The 26,768-nt window shown below is 48.1% G+C and overlaps 1 protein-coding gene across 1 annotated transcript; it reads left to right on the top strand.

Moving 5' to 3' along the window:
* Positions 1 to 621: 621 nt before the first annotated feature.
* CORO2A (coronin 2A) lies at positions 622 to 26,768 on the top strand (the record flags this gene model as incomplete). Its single annotated transcript, XM_084238293.1, has 11 exons — positions 622 to 822; positions 14,979 to 15,095; positions 17,698 to 17,847; positions 19,122 to 19,301; positions 20,072 to 20,188; positions 20,936 to 21,040; positions 21,811 to 21,907; positions 23,406 to 23,518; positions 23,854 to 23,944; positions 24,955 to 25,229; positions 26,637 to 26,768. 11 exons carry the CDS (start codon positions 622 to 624, stop codon positions 26,766 to 26,768), a joined length of 1,578 nt encoding a protein of 525 aa, XP_084094419.1.

Genomic DNA, 26,768 nt, shown 5'->3' with positions numbered 1-26,768 from the left:
TCCTGTAAGGTTGGCTCAGACTTAGTCTCTTCTAAACCCCAATGCCTAACACAGGGTGTGGTCACACCCAAGGTGGTTCTCAGTAAATACTGAGTGATCAAATGTAAGGCTGAATAAAGATCAAGAAAAGTACAAGATACCTGGATGATAATAGTGGTAGTAAATTTTATTGCTAATCAAGGGATCTTCGTGTATCAGTTGATTTAATTCTTATGACAAGTTTATGAGAAAATTCTTTTTCATCCCCATTTTACAGACAAGAAAACTGAGGCTTTGGAAGTTAAGTATTTGCCCTCTGGCTGGCAAGAGGCCAAGCTGGAATTGGATGACATGCAGGCTGACTCCAAAGGACTCAGTGTTACCAGAGCTGAGCAGGGCAGGGCGGTAGGGGGGGTGCATGAAGGATAGGGAGGGAATGTGGTGTATTCTCTCTGGTTTTTCTGCCTTTTTGTGTCCACTCTTGAAGGGATGAGAAGTAACTAGGTCAGTGGTAATTGTCCACCATCCCAGAAGTCCATAGAGATAGCCACAATGTAGCCTGTTTGCTTGGTTGTCAATCATAAAGTGTCACTATCAGTGCAATGAGCCTCATGGCCCTTGTGTCCTGTTTGTCTCCCCTAGATGTCATGGAACCCCCAGTACCGGAGCTCCAAGTTCCGCCACGTCTTTGGCAAAGCAGCCACCAAGGAAAACTGCTACGACTCAGTGCCCATCACCAGCAGCGTCCACGACAATCACTTCTGTGCTGTGAACCCCCACTTCATTGCAATTGTGACTGAGTGCGCTGGAGGGGGGGCCTTCCTTGTCATCCCCCTGCACCAGGTAAGGACTCCTGGTAAGCCCCAAGCCCACACAGCTGTCTGGAGGCAGTGCAGGACAGAGGAAAAGCAGAAATAGCTCGGGTTCCTGGTTCCATATGTGAGCTAAGTAAGTCCCCACCCTGTCTGTTACCAGTCCTATGACCTTGAGTAGGTCATTTCACCTCTGAGCCTTGGCTTCCTCATTGAGAAAAAATACACCTCTTCTAGGACTTCAGCTTCAGCAGTTGCCTAGTTACTGCTAGGACCTTCCCTCCTCCCCACTGCAAATAATTCACTCTTGAATTTTTTTAGTGCATCGTAGGGCTTATATTGGGAAATCTGCAAAAGGCACTCCTGCCACCCTCCACCCCCCCCCCCAAAGGGAAACAAGTATTGTGCCAAAATCTAACTAGGAGAGAGGTAAGCAGTAAGCAAACGGGAAAAACAGGTTCCCCTGCAGGCAATGTTGACAGTATAGGTGGACCATATGCAGTTGCTGATGTTTCAAAAGTTTTTGACCCCAAGTGGCAGTTTTATATAGATTTATATAGATGAACCTAATAGCAGATCTTTTCAAGAAATTTAGTCGCTGCCTTAAGGCAGAATCTCCAGAGGGGCTACTGGGTCCCCTGGTTGGTAGTAGAAGTCTTTCCAGAGGAAAGGACTTCCAATGTGCAAAGGATTTCCACAGATTAAGATCAGTGAAATTCATCATTGGAGATGACCAAGCACTTAGGCTGCCAGAAGCACAAGTCAGCTGAAACTAGAGAACAGATTTAGCTCCCCCAAAGAACTTTAGATGTTAAAATCAGAAATACAAATTGGATTTTCATAGATTTCCTGTGCCAATTGAATTAGAAATCAGTAACAAAGATACATTTAAATTCCCATTTATTTGAAAATTTAGAAGCACATTCATAGGTCAAAGAAGATATCAAGCTGAAGATTTAAAAGTACTTGGAACTCTGTGATAATGAAATATATTTCAAAATGTATGGGATGCAAAGAAAAGGGGTCCTTCAAGGAAAATATATAGAATTACTGCTTCTGTTAGAAAAAGGGCTGGAAAGTAATGACTAAGCATCCAACCTAAGAGGTTAGCAGAAGAGCAATAGAATAAACCCAAAGAAAGTTTGAGGGAGGGGGCCTCCCCAGTGGCGCAGCGGGTTGAGCACAGCACTGTCTGCAGCCTCTGCAGCGTGGATTCGATTCCCGGCCAGCCAGGGAGAGTCCCACTTGGCGCGGCAGACCTCTCTTGCCTTGCCCGCTGCTCCCCTCAGCAGTGTCCTTGGTTCATTTGCCTGTTCTGCTCCCCGCTCTGTCTCTGGTAAATTTTCTCACCCTCCCACACCTCTGACCTGTACCCCAGTTCTTGTATAAATAAATCTTTAAAAAAGAAAAAGAAAGTTTGAGGGAGGAGATAATGAAGAGCAGAAATCAGTGGAAGAGAATACAAAATTCTAGTAAACAGGGTCAAAAAAAGTAGAAGTTGGTTCATAGAAAACACTGACATACAAACCCTGGAGTGATGCAAAAGCAGCCATGTAACAGCTATTATATGAGCAATTCTATGACTATATATACAGATATATATATATGAAAATGTTGACAATCTGGACAAATTATTAAAATATATAGAACATAATTTGTCAATACTGATTCAAATAAAAATGGAAGAGTCCTATGACTTTTTAAAGTTGAACAATAAAAATCTCTCTTAAAATAAAGAGAAGGAAAGGCAAGTCACAGAATGAGAAGAGATATTTGCACAATCAACACTATAAAGTGTTCTTTTCCTGAATGCATAAAACAGACCAAGAAAAAAGAAAACTAAGCAAGCATCTCATAGCACAGAAAACCTATAAGGTTACTAAAAGTTTGCAAATGTCCTGCCTCCTGCAATGACATGGGCGTGCATATAGCTCTTTGCATTAGTGTTTTCCTATAAATATCAGAATGGGATAGCTGGGTCACATGGTAGATTAATTTTTTTAAAGATTTATTTATTTATGTATATAAGAACTGGGGCATAGGCCAGAGGTGCGGGGGTGGACAGGGAGGAGGTGTGTGTGAGAGGATTCACCAGAGACAGAATGGGGAGCAGAGCAGGCAGCTCTACTGAAATACACTGCTGAGGGGCACAGCATCGAGACAGGAGAGGTCTGCTGCGCCATGTGGGTCAGCTCCCTGGCCTGGGATTGAACTCAGGCAGTGGTGTTGACAGTGCTGACACTTAACCCGTAGGCCACCAGGGAGACCTGATTAATTTTTTGAGGGATCACTTTATGGCTTTCCATAAATCTGCACCAACTTACATTCCCACCAACAGTATAAAAGGATGCTCTTCTCTCCACATCCTCTCCAACATTTATGATTTCTTATCCTTTTAATGATATTTATTCTCACAGGTGTGAGGTAGTATCTCATTGTTGGTTTGATTTGCCTTTCCCTAGTAGTAAGAGATGCTGAACATCTTTCCTGCTAGCCGGCTGTATATTTTTGGAGAAGTATCTATTCAGATCCTCTGCCCATTTTTAATTGGCCTGTGTTTCTTTTTTCAATTATTGAGTTTTGTGAGTTCTTTATATATTTTGGATATTGACCCTTTGCATAATATGTGATTTGCAAAGTCTTCTCCCATTCAGTAAGTTGCCTTTTCCCTTTAACGATAGTTTCTTTCCTGCACAGAAAGAAGCTTTTTAGTTTGATATAGTCCTGTTTGTTTATAACATGGATGAATCTTAAAAACAAATTTCAGGGCCTCCCTGGTGGCGCAGGCGGTTGAGTACAGAGCTGTGAAGCTGCCCGCGCCTCTGCAGCACTGGTTCGATCCCGGCCGGCGGGTGAGGGTCACGCATTGTGCGGCAGACCTCTGCTGTCTCGCCCGCTTCTCCCCTCAGCAGTGTATTTCATTCAATCTGCCTGTTCTGTTCCCCATTCTGTCTCTGGTGAATCTTCTCACCCCCCGCCCATCTGGCCTGTACCCCGGTTCTTGTATAAAAAATTAAAAAATAAAAAATAAACAATGTTGAGGAAAAGAAATGAAACAAATTATAAACTGTCTTGTTCTAGTCACTTAAAATTAAAAGCAGATTAAATTAATCTCTACTTTAAGGACTGTATTAAGTAGAACATTTTTAAAGAAAAGCAAAGAAGGGCCTATCAATAACAATTACCCATGGTGGGGAGTGGGGAGAAGGAGCTGTAGTTAGAAAGCCTCCCTTGGCTGGGGGCAGGGAGGGGTCCCTTTCTGCTGGGAACATTTCATGTCTGGACCTAGGAGTGTGGCTGTTATTTGAGGATTTATTTTCCATCAGTTCATTAAGCTGAACATTTGCATTCTATGGGCTTTTTTTATATGTTATTTAGTTCCATGTGGTTTTTCATAAACCATTTCTGATTATTCCAATCTTTTACAAACATCTAGAGAGGATAGGAAAATGGAGACTACTCCCCTCCTTGTTCTGGGAAGTCAGTGTAACCTGGATTTCAAAACCAGAAAAGGACAGAACAAGAAAGGAAAGTGGGAGGCCAGTCTCACATAGGAAAAATGAAAGTAAAATTACCAGCAAACTGAAGCTCTCTGTGAATTTTATTTTATTTTTTTTATTTTAAAGATTTACTTTTATTTATTTATACAAGCCTGGGTACAGTCAGAAGCACGGGAGGGTGAGAGAATTCACCAGAGCCAGAGCGGGGAGCAGAGCAGGCAGAAGGACCGAAGTACACTGCTGAGGGGAGCAGCGGGCGGCAGGAGAGGTCTGCGCGCCAGGTGGGACCCTCCTCCGGTGGCCGGGGAGCAGCCGGGGATCGAACTGGTGCTGCAGAGGCTGCAGGCAGCTTCGCAACCCAGCGCTCAACCGCTGCGCCACCGGGGAGGCCCTCTCTGTGAATTTTAAAAAATAAAGCAATACATTCTGACCCCATTGCTTTGTTCCAGAAACTAAGGGTGATTTAATATTAAAATCTATAAATGTAAACATTATATTAACAAATAAAAGGGGAGGGTCTCCTTGGTGGCCTAGGGGTTAAGTCTCGGCTCTACCACCACTAGAGCCTGAGTTCTGTCCTCGGCCAGGGAGCTACCCACATGGCGCAGCAGACCTCTCCTGTCTCACCTGCTGCTCCCCTCAGCAGTGTACTTCAGTACATCTACCTGTTCTGCTCCCCACTCTGTCTCTGGTGAATCATCTCACCGCCCCCCCACCTCTGTCTACACCCCAGTTCTCCTACACTAAATAAATAAAGGGGAAAAACCAGATGGTCATCTCTCTAAATGAAGAAAAAGCACTAAATAAAACTCTATACCCATTCATGATCAAAATTCCTAACAAATTAGGAAAATGATTCCTACATACATGTAGGAAACAGAATTAAAAACTTTCCTTTGGAAAAATAAGAACCCTACAGAGAAGTAGCAAATATAGTTGAACTGACTTTCCTTCTCCTGGACCCACCAGTTGTTAACATTCTGCCACATTTGCTTTTGTCCCTTTTTCTACCTTTCTCTCCATGTATATAGAGAAGTGTCATTTCTGGTCCAGAATACAACTCATGTGTTATATGTAGTTGTCATCTCAATCTATTTTATTTCATAATAACATTGCTTAAGTAGTAAGGGCCAGTTTTGTAGAATATTTCTAATTTGGATTTGTGGAAATTGCCTCTTCGTGATTACATTCACCTTGTGCATTTTGGCAAGTGACACACATGGGATGTTGCATCTGTGATTCATTACACGGATGACGTGTTGTCATTGTGTCTCATCATTGGTGATATCGGTGCTATTTGGTCTCTGTTAATATGGCACTAACATCATTCATAAAGAAGGAATGTTAGAAATGTTCCTTTAAAGGCAACAGTAAGATAAAAGGCCTAGGGCCTAGTAAGACTACAAAACAAATTCTTGTGGTGGTAACTCCTAATGAATTTGGAATAAGTGGCTTAAAAGGATCCCGTGTTTTGTCTACCGAAGCAGCACACATGGGCACACAGGAGGTGCTCATAAATGTTCATTGATTGAACAAATTATCAAATGATTGTTCATCCAGATAAATAAGGAAGGCATAATTGGCAAAGGGGATGGCACCAGCAAAGGTTTGGAGGGGGGACTGTACATAGAATGTTCGAGAGTAATGGAGAGCGCAGTCTGGCCTGAACAAACGAAACTTCTGTGAAGGGAATGGAGGGAAATGCCCTGGGGAAGTGGATAAGGGCCAGACCACAAGGGATGTGGTCTGGTCAGAATATCAAGATGAGACTGTCAGCTGTGTTCCAGAGAAAGATGCAAATATATGTTGAAGCTAGGAAGAGATGACTATAAAATGGAATGTACAGAATGACCTAAAGATCAGACTTGGAAAGACCCCTGAAGAGGGCCCATTTGACTACTTGTTCCTCCTAAGTTCTGGATTCTTTGAAAAGATCGTGTCTACTAAACCAACTGCATTCCTAATGAAATAATGTATTTGTTTTCCTGATTTTTGCTTCTTGAACTCTTTCATCCCTACCACAGTTTATTATTGGCATGAAATCAGGAAGTGACTGATCTGAGGAAGATAAATGTGTGATATGATATGAGTGGGGAGAAGGGACCTAGTTTGGTTAGGATGATCAGAAAAGGTCTTTCGGTGAGACTACATAAAGCTCTAGAGGCAGAGCAATTAGACAGGATGAAGAGCAAGTGCAAAGGTCCTGAGGTCAGAATGGCTTCAGTGTGTTGGAGAAACCCACAGGTGTAATAGTGTGCCACTATTCTGAGTCTAGTGGGAAGCCACAAGAGGATTGAAACTCAAAGGGCCTGTGCATCCTGATCCCAGATAAAAGCCTTGAGGCTTTTTGAAATATCATAATAGTTGGAAGACACATGTTAATTGCTACTGTACCAGACTCCTAGAAATCCAGTCACAACAGGAGCTAAAAGCCACTAATCAGAGCTCACACCTGAGTGTCCTAAGGCAGATTCTGATTCCATGGGGCCAAAGTGGTGCCGGAGAGTCTGCATTCCAACAAGCTCCAGAATCTCAAGATAAAATACAGGACACCCAGTTAAATTTGAATTTCAGATAAACCTCAGAGATCTTAATTTGCTTATTTTTTTTCTTTCAATTTAAGCCATCTTGCTTTGAGGTCTTTGGAGATGCACATGCAATTGTAATTCCCCCCAGTGGTGACATTTTATAAGACTACAGTACAATATCACAGCAGGATAGAGATCCAGGCCATGGTTTTCATCACCAAGATCACTCATGTTGCCCATTTATAACCCTGGCCACCCCACTCCACCCCACCCCCTGCTTAATCCCTGACCACGACTGATCTGCTCTCTATTTCTGTACTTTGCTGTTTTCAGAATGTCGTATAAGTGGAACCCTACAGTATGCTATCTTTTGGCCTTGATTTGTTTCACTCAGCATAATTCTCTGGGGAGCCATCCAAGTTGTTGGCTGTATCAATAGTTCATTCTCTTTTATTGCCAAGTTGTACCCATGGCCTGGATGCACAGTCTGTTTAACCATTCACCTGTTGAAGGCCATCTGGATCGTGTCCAGTTTGGGGTTGCCACCATTAAACCTGCTGTAAACATTGGTGGGTAGGATTTTGTCAGTAAGTTCCATTTCTCTAGGATAAATGCCCAGGAGCTCAAAGGCTGGTTGTAAAATAGTTACATGATTAGTTTTATAAGGAACTGCCAAGCCCTTTTCACACTTCTTTTTTTAGTATGAGGAAAATATTGCATGAAATATTCTTTTTAAAAAATGTATTTGCAGTTTACCTGAAATTCAAATTTCACTGGGCACCTTGTATTTTTAGTTGCTAAATTCTGGCCTCCCCATGCCGAGGGGATGTCTGTGCTGCTGATTTGCAAACTGTATTTTCAGTAGCTTGCCTCCAATCTAGTTCTTTTTATAATGATGAAAACATTTAAGGCAGAAAAATAGATTTAAAGCACTATAATTCACTCTTCTGCACGGATTCTAGAACTTTCAAGAATTTTCTATTCTTGCTTCTTTTATCCCTTTTCTAACTTCTGAATTATTTCAAAGCATATGCCAGCATTTTGTCATCTTTGCTCTCCCCTTTACTCCTCCCTACCCCCCACTACAGTATAGGGATATTTTCGGACATCACCACATTGCCAGGATCACAGCTTTGACAATAACTCTTGTGTCACCTGGATTCCAATTCATATGAAAATGTCCCTGATTGCCTCATAAATGCCTCTTGGTGCTTGGTTTATTTGCCTCAGTGTCCAGAAAGTACCACACATTGTATTCAGTTGATGTTTTCGAAAAAGTGGCCACCTCCCAGGTGAGGGAGCAGCGGGAAGAACCCACAGGTGGTCTCCCCACACAGCACTCCCCCTGGGCAGACAGGCCTGTGGGCCCTTTTCCACTTTGTAAGCAGCATAACACAGTGCTCAGGTTGCTTCCTTCACTAGCCCACAGCCTGTGTTTCTAGAAAGGGAATCCGAGTGCGGAGGGAACAGGTTGGGCCCTGGGACATTGTTGGAAATGAACCAGACTGAAGGGCTGAATGAACACCTGGCCTCCAGGTGCCTGAGGGGGGAGGAGGGATTGCCCCATTGTGCAGATGAGGAGGCTGAGGCTCAGGGAGATGCCTTCCAGGAGCCTGAGCCTGAGGGTGAGGCCCCAAAGCTGGAGCTCAGGCCTGGGTGCAGACTTGTTCTCCATATCCCACCTGCAGCAACTAAGTCTGCCTCTGCTTTACCTGGGCTCCCTGTCAGTTACCAGGGGTCGTGCCCTACCCAGACACAAAGGTGTCAGCCCTGTGTGTGGCAGGGAGGAAGGGGCAAGCTAGCTAATCATTTATGGAGCATGCACAGGAGCGTTGGAGTTGGCTTTACCATTGTGCACCGGAAGTGTCAGGTATCCCAGAGGGAGTGACCCTGCAGTCAGGGCTCTTGCTTCTGCACCCTGACCCTGGGCGAGCCTGTGGGAGGCAGGGAGGTACCTGCAGCCTTGGCAACCCAGGGCTGTGGTTAGGAAACAAAGGCAACAACAGGGAGATCTGGGGACAGCCCCGCCCTGAGCTTGGGGACATGCCAAATTGGGGTCCCCACTCTGTCACCTGGCCTGCCGCTGAACCACCCTTTGGGTGTGAGGAGGGTGGACTTTGCTATGAGGTGTGGAGGGTAGAGAGGAAGGAAATCAGAGCCTTGGGGGTGGGCCTTGGGACATTGTTGGAAATGGACCAGACTGGAGGGCTGAATGAACACCTGGCCTCCAAGTGCCTGAGGGGGGAGGCACTTGGCTGCTGTGCTCAGTTAGACCCTTCTCAGGCCTGCATCTGACCTTACCACTCCCATCTAACTCCTCCAGCACTCCCCGTTGCCTGCAGATAAAGTCCTGCCTCCTAATCAAAATCCTTTCGCCTATCCCATTGAACATGGGACATTTTCAACATCAGAAATTCCATACCTATTCCCTCTGCACTTGGATTCCTTTTCTAGAAACACAGGTAGTGGGCTAGTCTGGGGTGTGTGTGTGTGTGTGTGTGTGTGTGTGTGTGTGTGTGTGTGTGTGAAAGTCTTTTCTGTTCTTAGAACATACTTAAGAAATGGATACTGGGCCTCCCTGGTGGCGCAGCGGTTGAGCGCTGGGTTGTGAAGCTGCCCGCAGCCTCTGCAGCGCCGGTTCGATCCCCGGCTGCTCCCCGGCCACCAGAGAAGGGTCCCGCATGGTGCGCAGACCTCTCCTGCCGCCCGCTGCTCCCCTCAGCTGTGTACTTTGGTCCTTCTGCCTGCTCTGCTTCCCGCTCTGGCTCTGGTGAATTCTCTCACCCTCCCACACTTCTGACTGTACCCAGTGCTTGTATAAATAAATAAATAAATCTTTAAAAAAAAAAAAAAGAAATGGATACTTTGCCTTCAAAAATCCAGGGATCCGGTCTGGGATGGGGAAGGCATGTCTGGGGTCCCAAAGGACAGAGCTTGGATGAGAAGCAGAGGGTGAGGGATGGGGGAGGGACCACAGAGAGGCCATGCTCCACTCAAGATAGAAAATACTTTCTTATTGTCAGCAAGGCCTGAAAGCAGAATAAACCACCTTAGGAGGAAGTGAGCTCCCCATCTCCAGAGGTGAGCAAGCGAGATTACCAAATAACATCTGTGGCTTGCCACTTCCAGCACTGGGCGTGCGCGTCTGTGACATACCCTCACGCTCAGCTATGTAGTGGGAAGGGGCGGGCTGATGACTGACTCACAGCCCTCATCCTTGTGGGAATGTGATTTGCATTTTAGCAGCATGTGTGTTTCCAGGATTAGGGAACATTCTAGCGTCTATCCCTCTGCTCAACTCCCAGACTCCTCAGGGCAGCATTCCCACCCCTGCCCCACATCCCATCCCCTCTAGTCAGCATGTAACACATCTGTCCACATGTCAGTCTCTAGCCATGGACGCTGCACCAGTGAGTTTCCCCGCCCAAAGCCTCGCTTCTCTTGCCTGGCCTCCTCCCATCTCATCCTGCAGTCTCATTTCCCTGCTGGCTGTTTCAAGATCCTCCCCACTTAAAACCCACCCACGCCCTGGCTTTTTGTCTTGAAATGCCTCCCCTCTGCTCTGACCTCGTCAAAGTCTCTGCTGTAAGGAGTAATTCAAAGACCTCCTCCTCCCAGAAGCCTTCTCTGATTAATCCCCCAAGGCTCTGTCTCTGAGCCCTGAGTTCACTTCATCCTGCCACTTCCATGGACACAGATGACCCCTGAAGGTCAGGGACCCTGAGTAACTTGCCCTGTGCACACTACCTGGCACCTGGCACAGAGCAGATCTTCAGCAGAAGGCTGTGTGTGATGCTTATGATAACTCTGGTGAGAGGACAGCAAGAGGCTGACCAGGCAGTAAGAGAAACCCCAGTTCTGGCTCTGCCATGGACTGGCTCTGTCGCCCATACACACAGATGTCCACCCATCTCATCCCCAGCTTCTGCGTTGTTAAGGGGATACATGTAGCCTTCCTATAGTGGTTGGGGGGTGCATGAGGTTGGAGAACAGAACAGCCAGAACAAGGCTAGGCACATAAATGACTCCCTAAAGTATGATTCTAAAGAAAAACATTTTCAAACTTGTTCCTTATAGATGTAAGATGTGTCTGAGCTCATCAGCTGGAATACCATCAAGGCATCGATTTATTCACTGAGGTCACCCTGGGAGCCATTGCCTGTCATTTGTGTAGGAAGAGAAGGGAGTCCCCTGCAGAGCACTTTGGCCTCAAAACAAGGACATCCCAGGGCGTTGAGCACATTAAAACTGGATAAACTGGATAATTGTGATCAGCTGCGAGGTGCTTACACCGTACTATGTACCAGCCCTTGTCTTAAACGCTTTACGTGTAATAACTCATTTAATCCTCATATCTACCCTGTGAGGTCCGACTGCTGCTGCCATTTTGTAGATAAGGAAAGCGAGGCAGAGAGAGGTGAGATCACTGCCCCAGGGTGAACAGTAGCAAGGGCTATAGCAGGGATTTACACTCAGGAGCCGGAGACAGCCTGCCTCCCAACCTCTGTAGATTCTGTGCAAACTCCCTCTGCCTGGCCCTACCACCCCTGCTTCCATGTCCACCCTGGACTGTTGGGAGGGTCACGCGACCACAACTGTGCCACTTAAGGGAATGGCACGCCCTTATGAGCACTAGAGGTCATGACAATGGCCTCATAGCCTCTCCATCCCAACAGCTGAGGTCTGCCCCAGAAGTGCCCCCACCCACCTGCCACTGCCCTCTAGGATCCTAATTCCTGTCCATTCCATGTGCCCCAAGGCAGTTCCTCAGAGACTTAGAGCCGCTGTCTCTCCAGGCCCCGCAGCCAACTCCACCCAAGCTAGTCTTCCCTGAGCTCTCGGAGGAGAGCAGTTATTTCCCTGATTTAGAGCATGCATACCCCATAAATCAGAGGCCAGCCCTTGGCTGACTGTTGGCCTAATGGACAGAAAGGCAGAATTGCCTCCTGATTATAAATGTTCCTGCCATGACAGGGCTCTTAACAACTCGGTCAATAGCTAATCAGACTGGCTAATGTCGGTCCTCAGCACTAACGCTTTTAGGCAAAGAGCAGCCTGTCGGCCTCTGGGGAGGACCAGCTATGCCTTATTCACAGAGAAGGAAGAGCAGCTGGCTGGGGCTGGGGCCTCTGCTCTTAGAGGCCGGGGAGGGGCACTGGCGCAAGCACAGATGCCTGTCTGAGCCTCTGAAGCACCTTCCTGAGTTGTGCATCCTCCAACCTGGGAGGCAGAAGGCATGGGTCTGATAGGGCTGTTGGGCAGTTTTCTTCCTGTCAGCCAAGGCCAACTAGCCAGTTAACATTTCTGAGAAACCCCAGGGCAGAAATTGGGGCATGGCCCTGGGCCAGAGTGTAAAGTCAAAGGTTCTGAGAGCAATAGTGTGGCCCATAGTAAAAGACAATGCACTGCTCAGGCCCTTTGACCAGGAAATGATCTAAAAGGGTAGAAGCTGTGTGTAGGAGGAAAGACAGGATTGTGATTCAGAGAGAACTGGTGCTTCCAGTTCTCACATTTGGGAGTCAGGGGCCTGTGTTCCAGTTCAGCTGTGCCCCTCACATTCCCAGTGACCCTGGGTAAGTCCCTCCTCCAATCTGGGGTCAGAGAGAGAGTTCTGGGATATATTAGTGATGCCTGCCACTGGTGCAGGATAAGAAAGTGCTATATGTACTTGTCCATCCCTGGTCCGGTCCTTCAGTTTCTGCAGTTTATAACAGATTTTTGGCTAATTCCAGAAGGACTCATCTTTTCAGAAAGCTGGGAATTTTGTTACTGAATATCTTATTGTAAAATTTGCACAATTTTTATAAGAAGTGTGGGAAATTAAAAACAAAAAAGAGAAAGATAATAAAAATGACCCATTTATCCCATCTAGAGGTAACCATGACTAACATTTTGGTGCATTTCCTTCTTGTTTTCTTTTTTCCCCCTCAGTTTTGATCTACACCCAAAAACGTGTGCATGCACATGCACACATATACGTAGAATTTTCATAGGCATGAGGTAATGTCTTATTGTGATTTGATTTGCCTTCTTAGTAATAAGAGATGATGAATATCTTATTTGAGCACTCACTACAGGACATCATGGTTTGACAAGATCTCATTTTACCTTCCTTAAAATCCTGGAAGAAAGAGATTATTCACATTTTACAGATGTGGGAAAAGGCTTACAAAACATGAGTGGTGCATGCCACCATCCGATTTTAATTTTTGAAAGCTCACCCAACTGTAGGTGCTGAGTGACCCAAGGGCTGGGTGAGAGGTCTGTGGCTGGTGTGGAGACCTGAGCCAGGGTCATAGCTGGGTGCGTTCCCTCCCGGGCCTTGGCTCTAGTGCTGCCCCTGTTGCAGGGGGCAGCCAGTGACCCATCTTGCCAGGACAGGGTCCCATTTTTTTCAGCCATGAGGAGGCAGAACCATCTGAAAGTAATGGGGCTTTTGTCCATCTCCTACACATCACCAGCAAATGATACACATCCATGTTCTTCTCCCTCTTTTCTTTCTGTCTCTCAATGCATGTGAGTGTATATATATTTTTCTGAGCCATTTGAGGGTACATTACATCTTCACCCTTTACCCTGAAATACTTGGGTATTTCCTAAAAATAAGAATATCCTCTTCCATAACCGGAGCACATTATCGACTTCTGTAAGTTTGACAGTACGTCGACATTTAAAGCTACCCCCCATGTTCTAACGTGTCCTTAGAGAATTTTCAGGATGGGATGCAGTCTAGGATGAGGTGTCCAGTCTAGGATGGGGTGTCCAGTTCCCTGAATGGACTTTGGCCAATTTTCTTCCAAGCTGTCTCTTTCACTTAGATATAAAAATGGTCAGGGGAGCATTCTGCCCATGGGCCCCAGAACCTGAGGCCAGATGGTGGATATAGACAGAGTCTGTGTTGGCAGGCAAGAGCTGGAGTGTGTGTGTCCCTGGCAGCAGTTCCTGTGACTGATCTGGTGGGGTGGTTCTGGGTCCCAGGAAGTCTAAGTGTGTCAGTGCAGCCATCTCTGCTTCAGGGCTGCCTGGCATAGGCTGTGGCGCCCACAAGTCCTCCCAGCACCTCTGCAGGAATTCTCAACAGGAAAGGGGGTAGGGGAAGAAATGCCCTTTTTTTTTTAATTGAAACAGAATTTACATACTATGAAGTTCACTACTGAACACCATTCAAGTACGCAGTTGAATGAGTTTTAGTGTATTTACACCATTATGCAACTATCTAATGTCACCACAATCTAATTTCAAAATAATTTCATCACCCCAAGAAGAAACCCCATACCCATTAGCTTTCACTCCCCATGCTGCTTCTCTCCAGCCCTAGGCACTCACTAATCTGCTTCTAGTCTCTCTGGATTTTCTTATTCTGGGTTTTTCCTATGCATTAGTCAGGGTTCCCTGCACCAGGTACCAGGGGATGTGTTGATTTGCTCAAAGCAATGAAACCACATCTGGCACATCATCTAAGTGGAACTGTGAATTTGTATGGCTTTTTCTGTCTGACTTCTTTCATTTAGCATGTCTTCATACAGGTTCATCCATGTCATAGCCTGCGTCAGCACCTTATTTCTTTTTTTGGCTAAGTAATATTCCATTGTATGAATACACTACATTTTGTGTATCCATTCACATTGCTGATGGGCATTTAGGTTGTTTCTGCTTTTTTGGCTTCTGTGATCATATGAATAATGCTGCTGTGAACATGGGTGTACAAGTTGTTGATAGATCTCTGTTTCCCTTTATCTTGGGCATCTAGCTAGACGTGGATTTGCTGGGTCACATGGTAACTATGTTTAACCTTTTGAGGAATTGCCAGGCTGTTTTCCAAAGTGGATGCACCATTTCAACCTTCTCAACAGCAGTGTCTGAAGGGAAATGTCCTTTTATTGAACACCTGCTGTGTGCCCTGCCACACCTCATCACCTGTGATCTGAACATGAACCCTGTCACTGAACACGAACGTCTATCACTGCCTTCAAAGGGGTACTGAGACTCAGAGAAGTGACGTGACTCCCCTGGGGTTCACGCAGAATAAGTGGTGGCAGGGACCTGTCCCTTACACCCTCCTGTCTACTCAGTGATTCCTGGCTAACAGAGTGATTGTCCAGAAGCTAAAGAGGAATTAGCCCACTGCCAACCCATCCCTCCTGGACTCTGTTTTGCAGACTGGAAAGTTGGACCCCCACTACCCAAAGGTCTGCGGGCACAGAGGAAACATCTTAGACATCAAGTGGAACCCTTTTGACGATTTTGAGATCGCTTCCTGTTCTGAAGATGGCACGGTGAGTGTCCAGGCAGCAGGCAGCTCCCTTTCCCAGGGGGATGGAATCGGGACTGGAGAAGATAAATCAGTGCTTGTCCTTGACTCTGGTGCTCCGACTCCCTCATCCTTTCTGAGGTGAGGTCACTGTGTGCCCCAAAGGGGGTCAGTTAGATTGAAGAAAAGTTCTAGGATCTGTGGGATATGGGACAACCCCTTTCTTCTCTGTGGGCCTCAATTCCCACCTAAAAAATGGACATTAATTGCTCCCAAACAACTGATAAAGATCCAGTGAGATTCCTATTCCAGTGGGGAAGTCCACCTTTTGGGGAAAACTCTAAAATGCTGTGAAGGGCATTTTTATTGTGCCATTTTAGTGAGGAGGTAAGCTTTAAGGTGATAGGTGTGGGTGCCTTATATGATCTGGACACTAACTGCCTCCCAAAGTTTTATTTCACCAACTTTTGATGTCTGTTCTGTACCAGGCATTTGTACCTGGTACCTGCCCCCACATTGTTCAGTGCTTTTATTATAATTTATTCTGTGCCCAATTCTAACACATGGTGCATGTGACTAAAACAAAAGACAGATATAATGGGCCTCCCCGGTGGCGCAGTGGTTGAGCGCTGGGCTGCGAAGCTGCCCGCAGCCTCTGCAGCGCCGGTTCGATCCCCGGCTGCCGGGCAAGGGTCCCACATGGCGCGCAGACCTCTCCTGCCACCCGCTGCTCCCCTCAGCAGTGTACTTCATCAGTCTGCATGTTCTGCTCGCCCCTCTGGATCTGGTGAATTCTCTCACCCTCCCACGCTTCTGACTGTACCCAGTGCTTGTATAAATAAATAAATAAATCTTAAAAAAGAAAAGACAGATATGATTAGTCATTAAAATAAGAATAAAAGTCATAGTTGACATTTATTTATGAGACCACTGAGCCCCTCAGTCTTCCTCACAACCCTACAAGTTGTGATATTTTTCTGATGGAGAAACCAAGTATCTGAGAGGTATAGCAGTTTATGGAGGCAGACCCAGGCTTCCAGGTGAGGCTTCAAATTCCTTCCCCTGAGCTATGCCAGTTTCCTAAAGAGCAGTAGTTACAGATGGAAGAAGTCAGGAAATAATATTAGAAATGCTGGCTATGGAGGGTCACAGCTTTTACTCAGAGCTGCCTGGCAGCCAAGGCAAAAAGGGAAATAGACTATACTACAGAACTCTTCATTGTCCCAAAGGAAACAGGCCACTTCATCAGGAGAAGCAGGTAGAAAAGTGTGTAAGAAGACGTGTGTGTATCCAAATAGAGTATGCTAAGAAGTATGAAGGACATTGTCTGCCTTGGTGGCTTCATGAAAGGTTCAGTAAACCCTGTGAGAATTGACCTTGTCTCCATTGAGCATAGAGCTTCTGACAAGGTATCAAATATCTGACACAGTGCCCACTCCTGGAATACCTCTCCTTTCAGGCCTGCTTTGAAGACTCTCTTCAAGGTCTTTATTAAGTTCCAAACTAGCCTCAGTCACCTGCCACTGTCAGATTCCCCAGGCAAGGGAAATGGACACAACTAGTTGGGGTGGCAGTGCCTAACCCTAGGCCCTCCTGTGTGAAGTGCTCACCTGTCTCCTCCCTGGCCTCAGGACCTGAGGGGCAGGCATGACTCTGCTCTGAGGAGATTCAGTGGTGGTGTCCGTTCTGGGCAGGCACAACCCTCACCAGACTCTCCCGTCCAGAGCTGGCACTATTCTCATGATTTTAAATCCAAGATGACCAAAAATTAAGTATTTGCCGAATTGAAAGCAAGATGTACCTGAAAGCCCTATATGTCTCAGAGGGAAAGGGGATAAATACTCAGGTAAGGGCCTAGGAGCCCTGTAAGACAAGACAAGTCAGCACCCTCCAGGTTCCATCATACTCTGCATCCCCGCATCTGTAGACGCCCATGATGGGGGACTTACTTTCCACTATGGAAGCCCCTTCTACCTTGGACAACACTGCTCTGGAAGGAAGTCCCTTAGCCTCTCACTGTGGAGTACAGGCCTATGATCCCACTCAGCCTGGCCTTCTGAACTTCAGTTTTTCTCCTTCCAGGCCATCTGAGGGGACCCTCTAAAAACAAGAGCCCATCCCTGGTTGGTCCTTCTCCAGAGATTGTGTTGGCTTTCTAGTGCCCCCTGAAGCAGTACAAACCGTTCTTGTCTCTGCCTTGGGCCTTGGGGCAGGGAGGGGGTAGACCACCATCTTTGCAGGATACTCTATACTGAAAGGCAGATTTACTCTGACATTCAACCTGGAAGTCAGATCTGTGTCTCCCCTTTAATCCCCGTATGCCTCCAGCCTCAGGTAATTAGGATGGCAAAGATGCCGGAGAGCAGATTTAGAGGCCCTGAGCTCATCTCCAGAGTCAACACCACTGCCCCTTCCCAGATGCCACAGAGAAGAAATTGGAATAGAAAACCTTGACAAAGGCCCTGTACCTCTGAGATCCCCAGATGTTTTTCTATTGAATAACTGGTGGATATAGAAAGAGCTTCCCTGGCACTTCTGCTGGGCACTGCCAGTTCTGTGGCTTAGGGTGGGGGGGGGTGCTGAAGTAACCCTGGCTAACACTCCCCCACCCATGTCTCCTCTAACAGATTAAGATATGGGACATCCCCAGGCAGTTTCTGGCGAAGAACCTCACAACCTACAAGAAGGAGCTGGTGTGCCACATGCGCAGAGTGGGCCTGGTGGAGTGGCACCCCACAGCCGCCAACATCCTTTTCAGCGCTGGCTACGACTACAAGGTGGGTCTGTGGATTGGCTTTCTGGGGCTGCCCGAACAGATGGCCAGACGGTGACTCAGGACAGCAGGAACTTACACTCCCACAGTCCTAAAGACCAGAAATCCACAGTGAAGGTGTCAGGGGGGCCATGCTTCCTTCAAAGATGCTAGAAAAGAATCCTTCTGTGCCCTTTCTAGCTGCTGGTGGCCCAGGCATCCTCAACTTGCAGCTGCATCACTGCGATCTACTATCTGCCTCTGCCCTCACATGTCTTTCTTCTGTGCGTCTATGTGTCCTCTCCTTTTCTTAGAAGGACCCTGGTTGTTGGGCTTAGGCCCACCCAAATCCAGATGTCCTCACTGTAGCTAATCACGCCTGTAAAGAGCGTCTGTTTCCAGATAAGGTAATTAGGATGGCAAAGATGCCAGAGAGCTGCTGATTTAGAGGTTGGGCATGAATTTTGGGCTAGACTTTCAACCCCTTAATCTGCCTGGAGGGGACAGGCTAGACCCTGCTCCAGTGACTAGCAAAGTAGGGGCCATGGGCCCTGCGAACTGGGAAAATTCACGGTCCAAAAGACCTAGATTCTATCCCAACTCAGTCTCTGACTTGCCATGTGACCTGGGAAAGTCCTTTAATCTGTACATAAATGGGGTGAGTGTGACCATTGTGAGACTTTTAAATTCTCTTCACCATTACAGGACTTTACAGAGGCACTTCAGGGCCTTTGTGATGGATAGAAGGGTAGAGGGCAGCAGTTATGAGGACCTCCCACCCTTTTCTGATTAGAAGTACTCTCATCTGTTTATGTGTCTGCCTGTTGTGCAAGTCTCCCTATTATGTCTACAACTCCAGGGGGCGCTATTCACATCATAGGCTATGGAAACAGATTGCTCAGGATCTGTGCAGTGCACAGCCTATGCAACTAAACATGGCAGCCTGTGTCTGTGTCAGAAGGAAACTACTGCTAATATCTGTGAAACCCCCAGATTAGCAAGTCCCCTGGGTCTTTCCAGCATGGATGTTTTGTTGCTCCAAGACAGATGGTATTTTCTTTTTACTGCCAGACAGCAGGACTCCTGATTAACAACCCTCCCCGCCGCCGCCCCCACACCCCCCAGCATGGAGGCTTCAGCTGGCAGATTCACCCTCCCACCCAAGACCTCTAGGCCAGACAGCCATCTGCAAATTCTCTCCTGGGTATACACTGTTTTGCTGCAGCCTGACCAGCATGTGACTATGGGGACTGGGGGAAGCATGGCCGCTGTGCTCAGGGCTGGCTCTCTGCCTTGCAGGTGATGGTCTGGAATCTGGATACAAGGGAGTCTGTAATCACAAGCCCGGTCAAGACAATTTCCTGTCACCAAAATGTGATCCTGTCCATGTCCTTCAATACTGACGGCAGCCTGATGGCCACCGCCTGTAAAGATCGAAAGATTCGGATTCTCGATCCCCGATCAGGGACCGTCCTCCAGGTCAGTGCTAGTTCAGGGTCTAGCTTGGAGTCAGAGGAGCAAGAAGCAGAGTGAGGTTGGGAGGCTTCTGCTGTCAGCATTCTGGCCAAGGCTTTACGCATGTTATGCGTCAGTGGAAGAAAAGATGTCATCCATTCCTTTTTAATTGCGGTATAAATGACATACAGCATTATATTAGTGTTGGATGTACAACTTAATGATTGATGTTTGTGTACATTGTAAAATGATCAGCCACCCCTATTTTTCAGATGAAACAGACCAGAGATGTTAAGCAATTTGCCCACACTGCAAATTGAATGTCTAAATTTGAATGTGGTCCAACTCCAGAGCTTGTCAGCTAGGTCAGGAGGCATGACTAGGGTTTGGGAGGCCTCGGGGCACCACCCTTTATCCACTGTATGCCTTTAGGCAAGCACTTTCTGCTCTTGAGCCTCTGGTCCCTCATCTGCAGCCATGGACCATTAGTCCTTCCCCTTGGAAGATTCGATGAGATAACCCAGTTGCCTTTGCCCACCAGGCCTCATGCCTTGCATACAGTGAGTGCTCAGTAATCTCTCATCAAGAACTCAAAACTGGGCAGAAGCTAGCCTCTGTCCTAGCTCAGAAAAAGCACTTGCAACAAAATTAGAGTGAGAGGCTCCATGTGTATGGGGGAAACCCAGGAAAGCTGGAGATGGCACCTCTGGATAGTCCAGGCAGAGCTGGGAGAAGGAGGCATGTCTGATGGAGCAGCGGCATAACAAAGGCCCTGACCACACATGTCCCTTCAGGAAACCGGCAATCAGGGGCACAAGCCCAACAAGGTGCTGTTTCTGGGGAACCTGAAGAAGCTGTTGTCCACGGGCACATCCCGATGGAACCACCGGCAGATAGCCCTGTGGGACCAGGTGAGTCTCCCACACCCTTCACCATCACACCTCAGCTGAGTGCTGGCTTCATTCACTCACTCATTCACTCAACTTCTCAGCACTTACTTAGCATAGCCTGGCTGGTGTCTAGGATCCTAACAGGGACACCAACTGCCTGAGGGCTGAGCCCAGACCTTGTACATCCTGTCATTCAAGAAGAGAGAGGGAGGGGCAGGACCCGGCAATGGCCCTGGGGAGGCAGGAAGCTGGCCAAGTCTGGGGCCAGGCCTCGGCAGAAGGGAGAAGAGGGCTTTCTGGACAGAGGGAACAGCTGCAGTGAAGGCCTGAAATGAAATACTGAGATGTGAGGGCAGGAGAGCTGCTTGTTCAGGGCAGCTGGAGGTGGGGGTCAGGGTGGAGGCAGGCCAAGCAATATTGATTTGAAGGTGCAGTTGGCAAGAGTTTCAAAGACGGACAAATCACTTCCTTTCTCTTAATCTACCTCTTTATCTATTACAATAAATAATAAAACAGGCTGGGGAAGTTCAGGGTGAGGTCAGGTATGTGAGAAGGGATTCGTTAAAAGCAATGCTGGCAAAATAAATAGTGCTTTCTCTTTCAGTCTTTTTCTGTCTCTGTGTGTGCGCGTGCGCACGTGCTCGCACACTCACACACATACACATACATACACACATACACACACACACACATACACACACAGAGCCATGGCACACTGAGGGCCTTGTGAATGACTCACAGGCCTTCCTGGTTTCCCTTCCCTTGCAGGAAAACCTCTCTGAGGCTATCAAGGAGGAGGATCTGGATGGCTCCTCAGGCGTGCTGTTTCCCTTCTATGATGTGGACACCAACGTGCTCTACGTGGTGGGGAAGGTCAGCCTAGCATGGGAAAGAGGTGGCCACCTGTTGGGGGTCAGGGTGGAGGCAGGAGGCAGAACTAACCTGAGCTTAGTTCCACTGATGTCCAGAGAGCAGCCTGAGCCCCTTGGGGTGCAGGACAAGAGCATAACAAGCAAAAGTCGCTGGACACTCTCCCCTGTGTCAATCCCATGCCCCTCTCCCACCCACCTCCCTCACTCTCCAGGAATACAGTGTTTCATTGGGACACCCTGAGCGACGCCCTCCCCAGCTCTGGGTGCAGATAAGGAAGGGACCAGTCAGTGATTCTCAAAAGGGACACCTTCAAATTTGGAGCAGAACAGGTCTTCACTGAGGAAGATGAACCCATATTTGGCATCCTGGCCTCACCCACAGATACCGGCAGCCACACTCCCCATCCCCACCCTGCCCCACCCAGTCATTGTGACAGTGACAGCCAGAAGTGCCCCCAGGGGTAGACCCACCAGGTAGTCTGAGGCCACATCACTTCTGGTCTTTGTGGTAGCTCTGGGAGGGAATAGGGGGACCTGTGCTCCCAGAATTCCTACCTTAGAGGCACAAGGGTGAGTTTGGAGTCATGGTAGGGGAGATGGAGTGTTAAAATGAGGACCCCCTAGCTATGTTAATGACAGTCCTGGTGTTCTCTTGTGTGAGGTGGCTTTGCCAACTCTTCACTTACTGTGAACTCAGGTTTCTGTTGCATTCAGTGGAGGCCAGGTTGGGGTCATCTGGAACCAGCTCTGATCAAACCCTCTTCTCCTCAGGGAGATGGGAATATCCGCTACTATGAGGTGAGCACGGACAAGCCTTACCTTAGCTACCTGACTGAATACCGCTCCAACAACCCTCAGAAAGGAATTGGTGAGTGTGGGCACTTGACCATTGGGGGCTGAGGATATAGGGATGAGTCAGATGCTGGCCCTGCCCTGAAGGGGTGATGGTGACATCAACACTGACTCCACGGGCCCTCTAGCAGAGCTATGCAGGAAGGTTTTCAGGGGCACACATAGGAAGAAATCAGGGAAGGCTTCCCAGAGAAGGTGACATTTGAGGAGCTGAAAGAGGAAGCAGAGCATAACCTAAGTAGAAAATGATGGTGTTCTAGGTGAGGTTAAGCATTTTTAATTATAGCAAAGGGGTGGAAAAGACTAACCAATGAGAAGCCCGAGGGAGCAGTCCGCATTGACATTTTAAGTGTGTTTTGAGATTTAAAAACAAATAAATCACCCAACTGTTAGTGCACAACCGAGGGATACCCAGAGACCCCATACTGTTTAGGGGTGCACTCTAAAATTAGTCTGGCCATATGCACACAAAAGCAAAGGAAGCACACTTAATGTAAGGAACTTTAAATAGAATTGGTGTGCAAAGAGAGAATTTCAAATAATAGTTTCCCAATAAAATTACTCAAATTACCCATCTCCTAATGGGTAAATGTCAAGCGAAACAAGCTTGGCCTGACCCAGGGTCAATGAGGACCAAAAACCATGCCACAAGTAGAAGGTACCTTCTGGCAAGGAACCACAAGAAAGGTACTAGGCAGGTCCCAGAGGGCTGGGACCAAAGGAAAGACACAAAATTCAAACTATACCACATAATCCAACATGAGGTCAAGAGAGTGGCTGCCCTTGTCTCTGCCAAGGACCAGCAACAGCCTCCCCTTGTGTCTCTCACCCATGTCTCCTTTCTAAGCATCTTCTCCACATGTCTCCTCCCCACTTTCTTCATTCTGCCTCCATTTATATAACCACTCTTTCCCAGCTTTCTCCCACTCAGGAAATCTAGTTCATGGCCTGCTGGGACTTGTAGTCTAAGGCAGCTACATATAAGTGGGAGTGGGGAAAATGGTGTCCACTCTCTATTCCTCCCCCTTTCACAGAGAGCTATCTGTAGCACACTATGTGGTGTCCACAAGAGTTCCACTTAAAGACATAGCTAGAAGAAAAGCAAAAGGCTAAAGAAAGCCTCGCTAATGCTCATCAAAAAAATACCTTGCTAATGCTAGTCAAAAGAAAGCTGGAGTTACATTTTTAAGAGCTTCTGGGTCCTGAGCTTTGAGGATGGAGTTGGGGGCCTTGGACAGAGCACACTTCCTGTGAAAGTCTAGTGAAAATCATTGATATCCTTGAAGTTAAGACCAGGGCCTGATGATGCAACCCCTGTTTCCCCAGCACAGGCCCCAACCCAGCAGAGGTGTTTGCTTATGAGCTGTTTGTAGAGAGGAGAATGGTGGGACGGGGAGGAGAGGGCACACTCTGTCCTCCTGCACGGGTGCAGCCAGGTGTTGCCACTCTCTCTGGGTCCCTGCAGCCCTAGCCCAGATGGAACCTCTTGGCCTTCCTTGGCCATCTGCCCGCAGGTGTTATGCCAAAGAGAGGTCTCGACGTGTCATCCTGCGAGATCTTCCGCTTCTACAAACTGATTACAACCAAAAACCTCATCGAACCTGTATCCATGATTGTGCCCCGGAGGGTAAGGGTTGGTGGGGGTTATCTGGGAGGGACGTGGGGAACCCTCCTGGAGAAGACAGACCTTAGAGCCTGGAATCCCTGCCCCTGAAGCAGCAACTGAGCAGCTAGTAGCCATTCTCACAGTCTGCGTGGAGCCACCAGGAGCAGGAGTCCTGAGTCTCCCTACCTCTGCCCTTGAGCTGCTGCGTGACCTTGGCCCAATCCCTTTGCTCTCTGGGACCAAGTTTCCTCAACTCACAGGGCTTGGGAGAGCCTGGAGCCAGCTCTCTAAGGGGTCTTTCCCATGAGGGCAGCCCCCTGCCACCTCCACTCTCACTGTCCTGTCTACTCCTGCAGTCGGAATCCTACCAAGAGGACATCTACCCACCCACAGCAGGGGCCCAGCCCTCCATGACCGCCAAGGAGTGGCTCGGTGGCATGAATAAAGGTGAGGAAGGCAGAGAAAAGGCCTGGGGAGATGGGGGGTGGGATGGGAGCGCCCCAATGACCCCAAGTAGCTGAGTAGGCTTTGGCCTGTAGTTTCCTTCTCCCAAAACCCCAGAGAAGAGGTCTTTGACAGCAAGTCCCCAGAGACTGTGATGGCCACATGGGGCAGGAAGGAAAGCCTTGTGGCTCTATCCAAAGACACTATCCAAATCAAGGGATTTTTGCCCCATGAAAATTTTAAACTCTAGGACTGTGCAGTGACTGGAAACCCCTTTCCCATCCCCTACACCCCAACCTTTGATCAGGGAGACCGTCCAAGCAGCAGCCGCCACCCAGATTCTCTACCCAGTCTGCAGCCCTCCCAGCCCTGTCAATATATGGGCCATCCCAGAGCAGGGGCCCCTCCGAGTTCCTACCCCCATTCCAATAGCTGCCTCTGTGATCAGGATCTCTCACGCTGTTCTCTGCTCCGTTTCCTGTACACGCACATACTCATGCACACACACACACATACACATGCACACATGCGCACGCACACACACACATGCACTCACACCAGTGTCTGAGGGGGCCTCCTGGTGGGTGGGAGCCTCTGCCCAGGGGCAGCACTGGTGCCAAGTTTCACACGGTCTTAGGCATTCTAGCTCCTCTGTGGGCCTCAGTTGCCTCACCCATCTCCATGATCCTGCCCGCCTTGCTTCTGCCCTGGGGGCCAGGAGAATTCATGACTGGTAGGTGGCCGACACATTCTGGGTGGGACTGTCCTGACAAAGTCAAGAACATGGCTTTGCTTGTGGAGCTGGCGGTATCTGAGTGTCTAAGGGTACCTTCAGGGCTTGAGGTGCTGTTCCTACAGACCAAGCATCACTGAATCTCACACACAGGCTTTTACACCCTGACTGCTCTATCCACAGGGTTTGTTCCTGTCTCTCCCCAACTTGTGTCTGTGGCCTCCCAGGCCCATCTCTCATGAGCACTCAGCCCTCATGTGGCCCTTTGCTTCTCTCCCAGGGCCCGTCCTGGTATCCCTTAGGCCCGGCTCCGAGATGCTGAGTTCCCAGCCTCTGCCTCCAGAGAAACCCGTTTCTAACCCCCCAACCCCCACGTCGTCCTGGCTCCCGGACCAGAAGGAAAAGATGGTTCCCGAAGATGGCCGTAGGCCCTCCTTCTCCCTGCCAGAGAGGACATCAAGATGGATGCCAGAGCACAGACTGGAGGAGAAGAAAACCTGGCTCACAAACGGCTTTGATATCTTCGAATGCCCCCCACCAAAGACAGAGAATGAGGTGTGGAGGAGGCTGGGGTGGGCCTGCAGGGGGCAGCTGGGGTGGGGGCAGAGAAAATGAGGCGTGAGAATAACCAGCTGTGTGTCCTGGCCTAGCCCCATAGCTCACTTTATTGGCTCACTCAACAAACAGGTAATGAGCACCGTCTTTGTGCTGACGTGGGCTTACATATAGATGGTGGGAAGCCCCCTATTAAATGCAGAGGGCTTAACCCAGTGGGTATTAAAAACTCCATCCAGTTGTGACATCCTAGTGTTATAGAGCAGCCCTGATATTGAACGGGTTGCCTGGCTGTGGGTCCTCACCCGCGCGCTTACAAGGGACTTATGAATACTCCACTACAGGCACACACAAAAGGTTAATAAAAGGTTTATGTACAAGGGAAAAGGAAATAAGGAAAATGTACAACTCAGGGAGAAAATAGGGAAATGAAGTCTTTAATGCGTCCTACCCGATCCGCCGACCCGGAAACCCAAAAAGCACTCTCCGAGCTGGCCGGACGCTGCGAGCTGGCAGAGAGTCAAAATGGGGGACCCCTCCAAAGCCCTCGTGTCTGGCTTTATACCAACCTGGCTGCTTAACCCCACCCTCAGGTCCCAGCCACCTTCCCTTTGGTGGGGATGGGATTTGGAGTTCCCAGTGTCTTTGGCTTTGGCCTGGGGGGGAGGGGGGTGGGGAGTCCACAAAGCCTGTATGGAATTAGCTTTAGGGCATCCTTTTCGCCCTAACAATTGGAATACCTGTGCTTTCAGAGTCGGTATTTGTTAAGTGCCTACTGTGTGGGTACTTTGGTCTGTCATCTGACTGAATTGTCTCTACAGCCCTGGGAGCCAGTACATAGTGGCTGAAAACTCAAGGGCTGGCTCCTCGCAATCATTGCAGTCTGACCCTGCTGGGGACTGTCTGCAGGACCTCAGACCTGGGCTGAGTCTCTCTTAGCCTCAGCTTCCATAAAGTGGGGGTAGAAACATGACTGGTACAGTAACAAAAATCCTTAGGGAGGCACCCAATATTCTACTGCCATTCTGTACAGTGACTATAATTACGATAATTCTGAATCTGCTTTTCTGACACCCAGTTTTCAGAGGAGGAAATTGAAGCTCAGAGAGGGTAAGTAACTTGCCTGAAGGTACTTAGTGGTGAAAACACCAGTCTTCAGACTTCAGGCCAAGTACTTTTCCTCCCTCCCACAGGGATCTAAAAGGGCGAAAAAGCTACTTGAAACAAATTTTTTGAGTCTCATTTTTTGGGGGAAGAAAACAAGGTTTTTGTCAATGCAATGGCTGCCCCCTCAGGCTTCAGCCACATTAATCACCCCCCACTTTTCTAAGTCCAAAAAGAACGATATTTTATCCTCTGCTGCTTTCCCAGGACACCCAGGTGACCATCCCTTCTGTTCTTTGCCAGCTGCTACAGATGTTCTATCGGCAACAGGAGGAGATCCGAAGGCTGCGGGAGCTGGTGACTCAGCGTGAAGTCCAGGCCAAACAGTTGGAACTAGAGATCAAAAACTTGCGGATGAGCTCAGGGAGGTTCTGA

This window comes from Talpa europaea (genome assembly GCF_964194135.1).
Source record: "Talpa europaea genome assembly, chromosome: 7".
NCBI classification, from domain to species: domain Eukaryota; kingdom Metazoa; phylum Chordata; class Mammalia; order Eulipotyphla; family Talpidae; genus Talpa; species Talpa europaea.
Note: the sequence above shows the minus strand (reverse complement) of the source record. Positions and strands in the feature narration are given on the sequence as shown.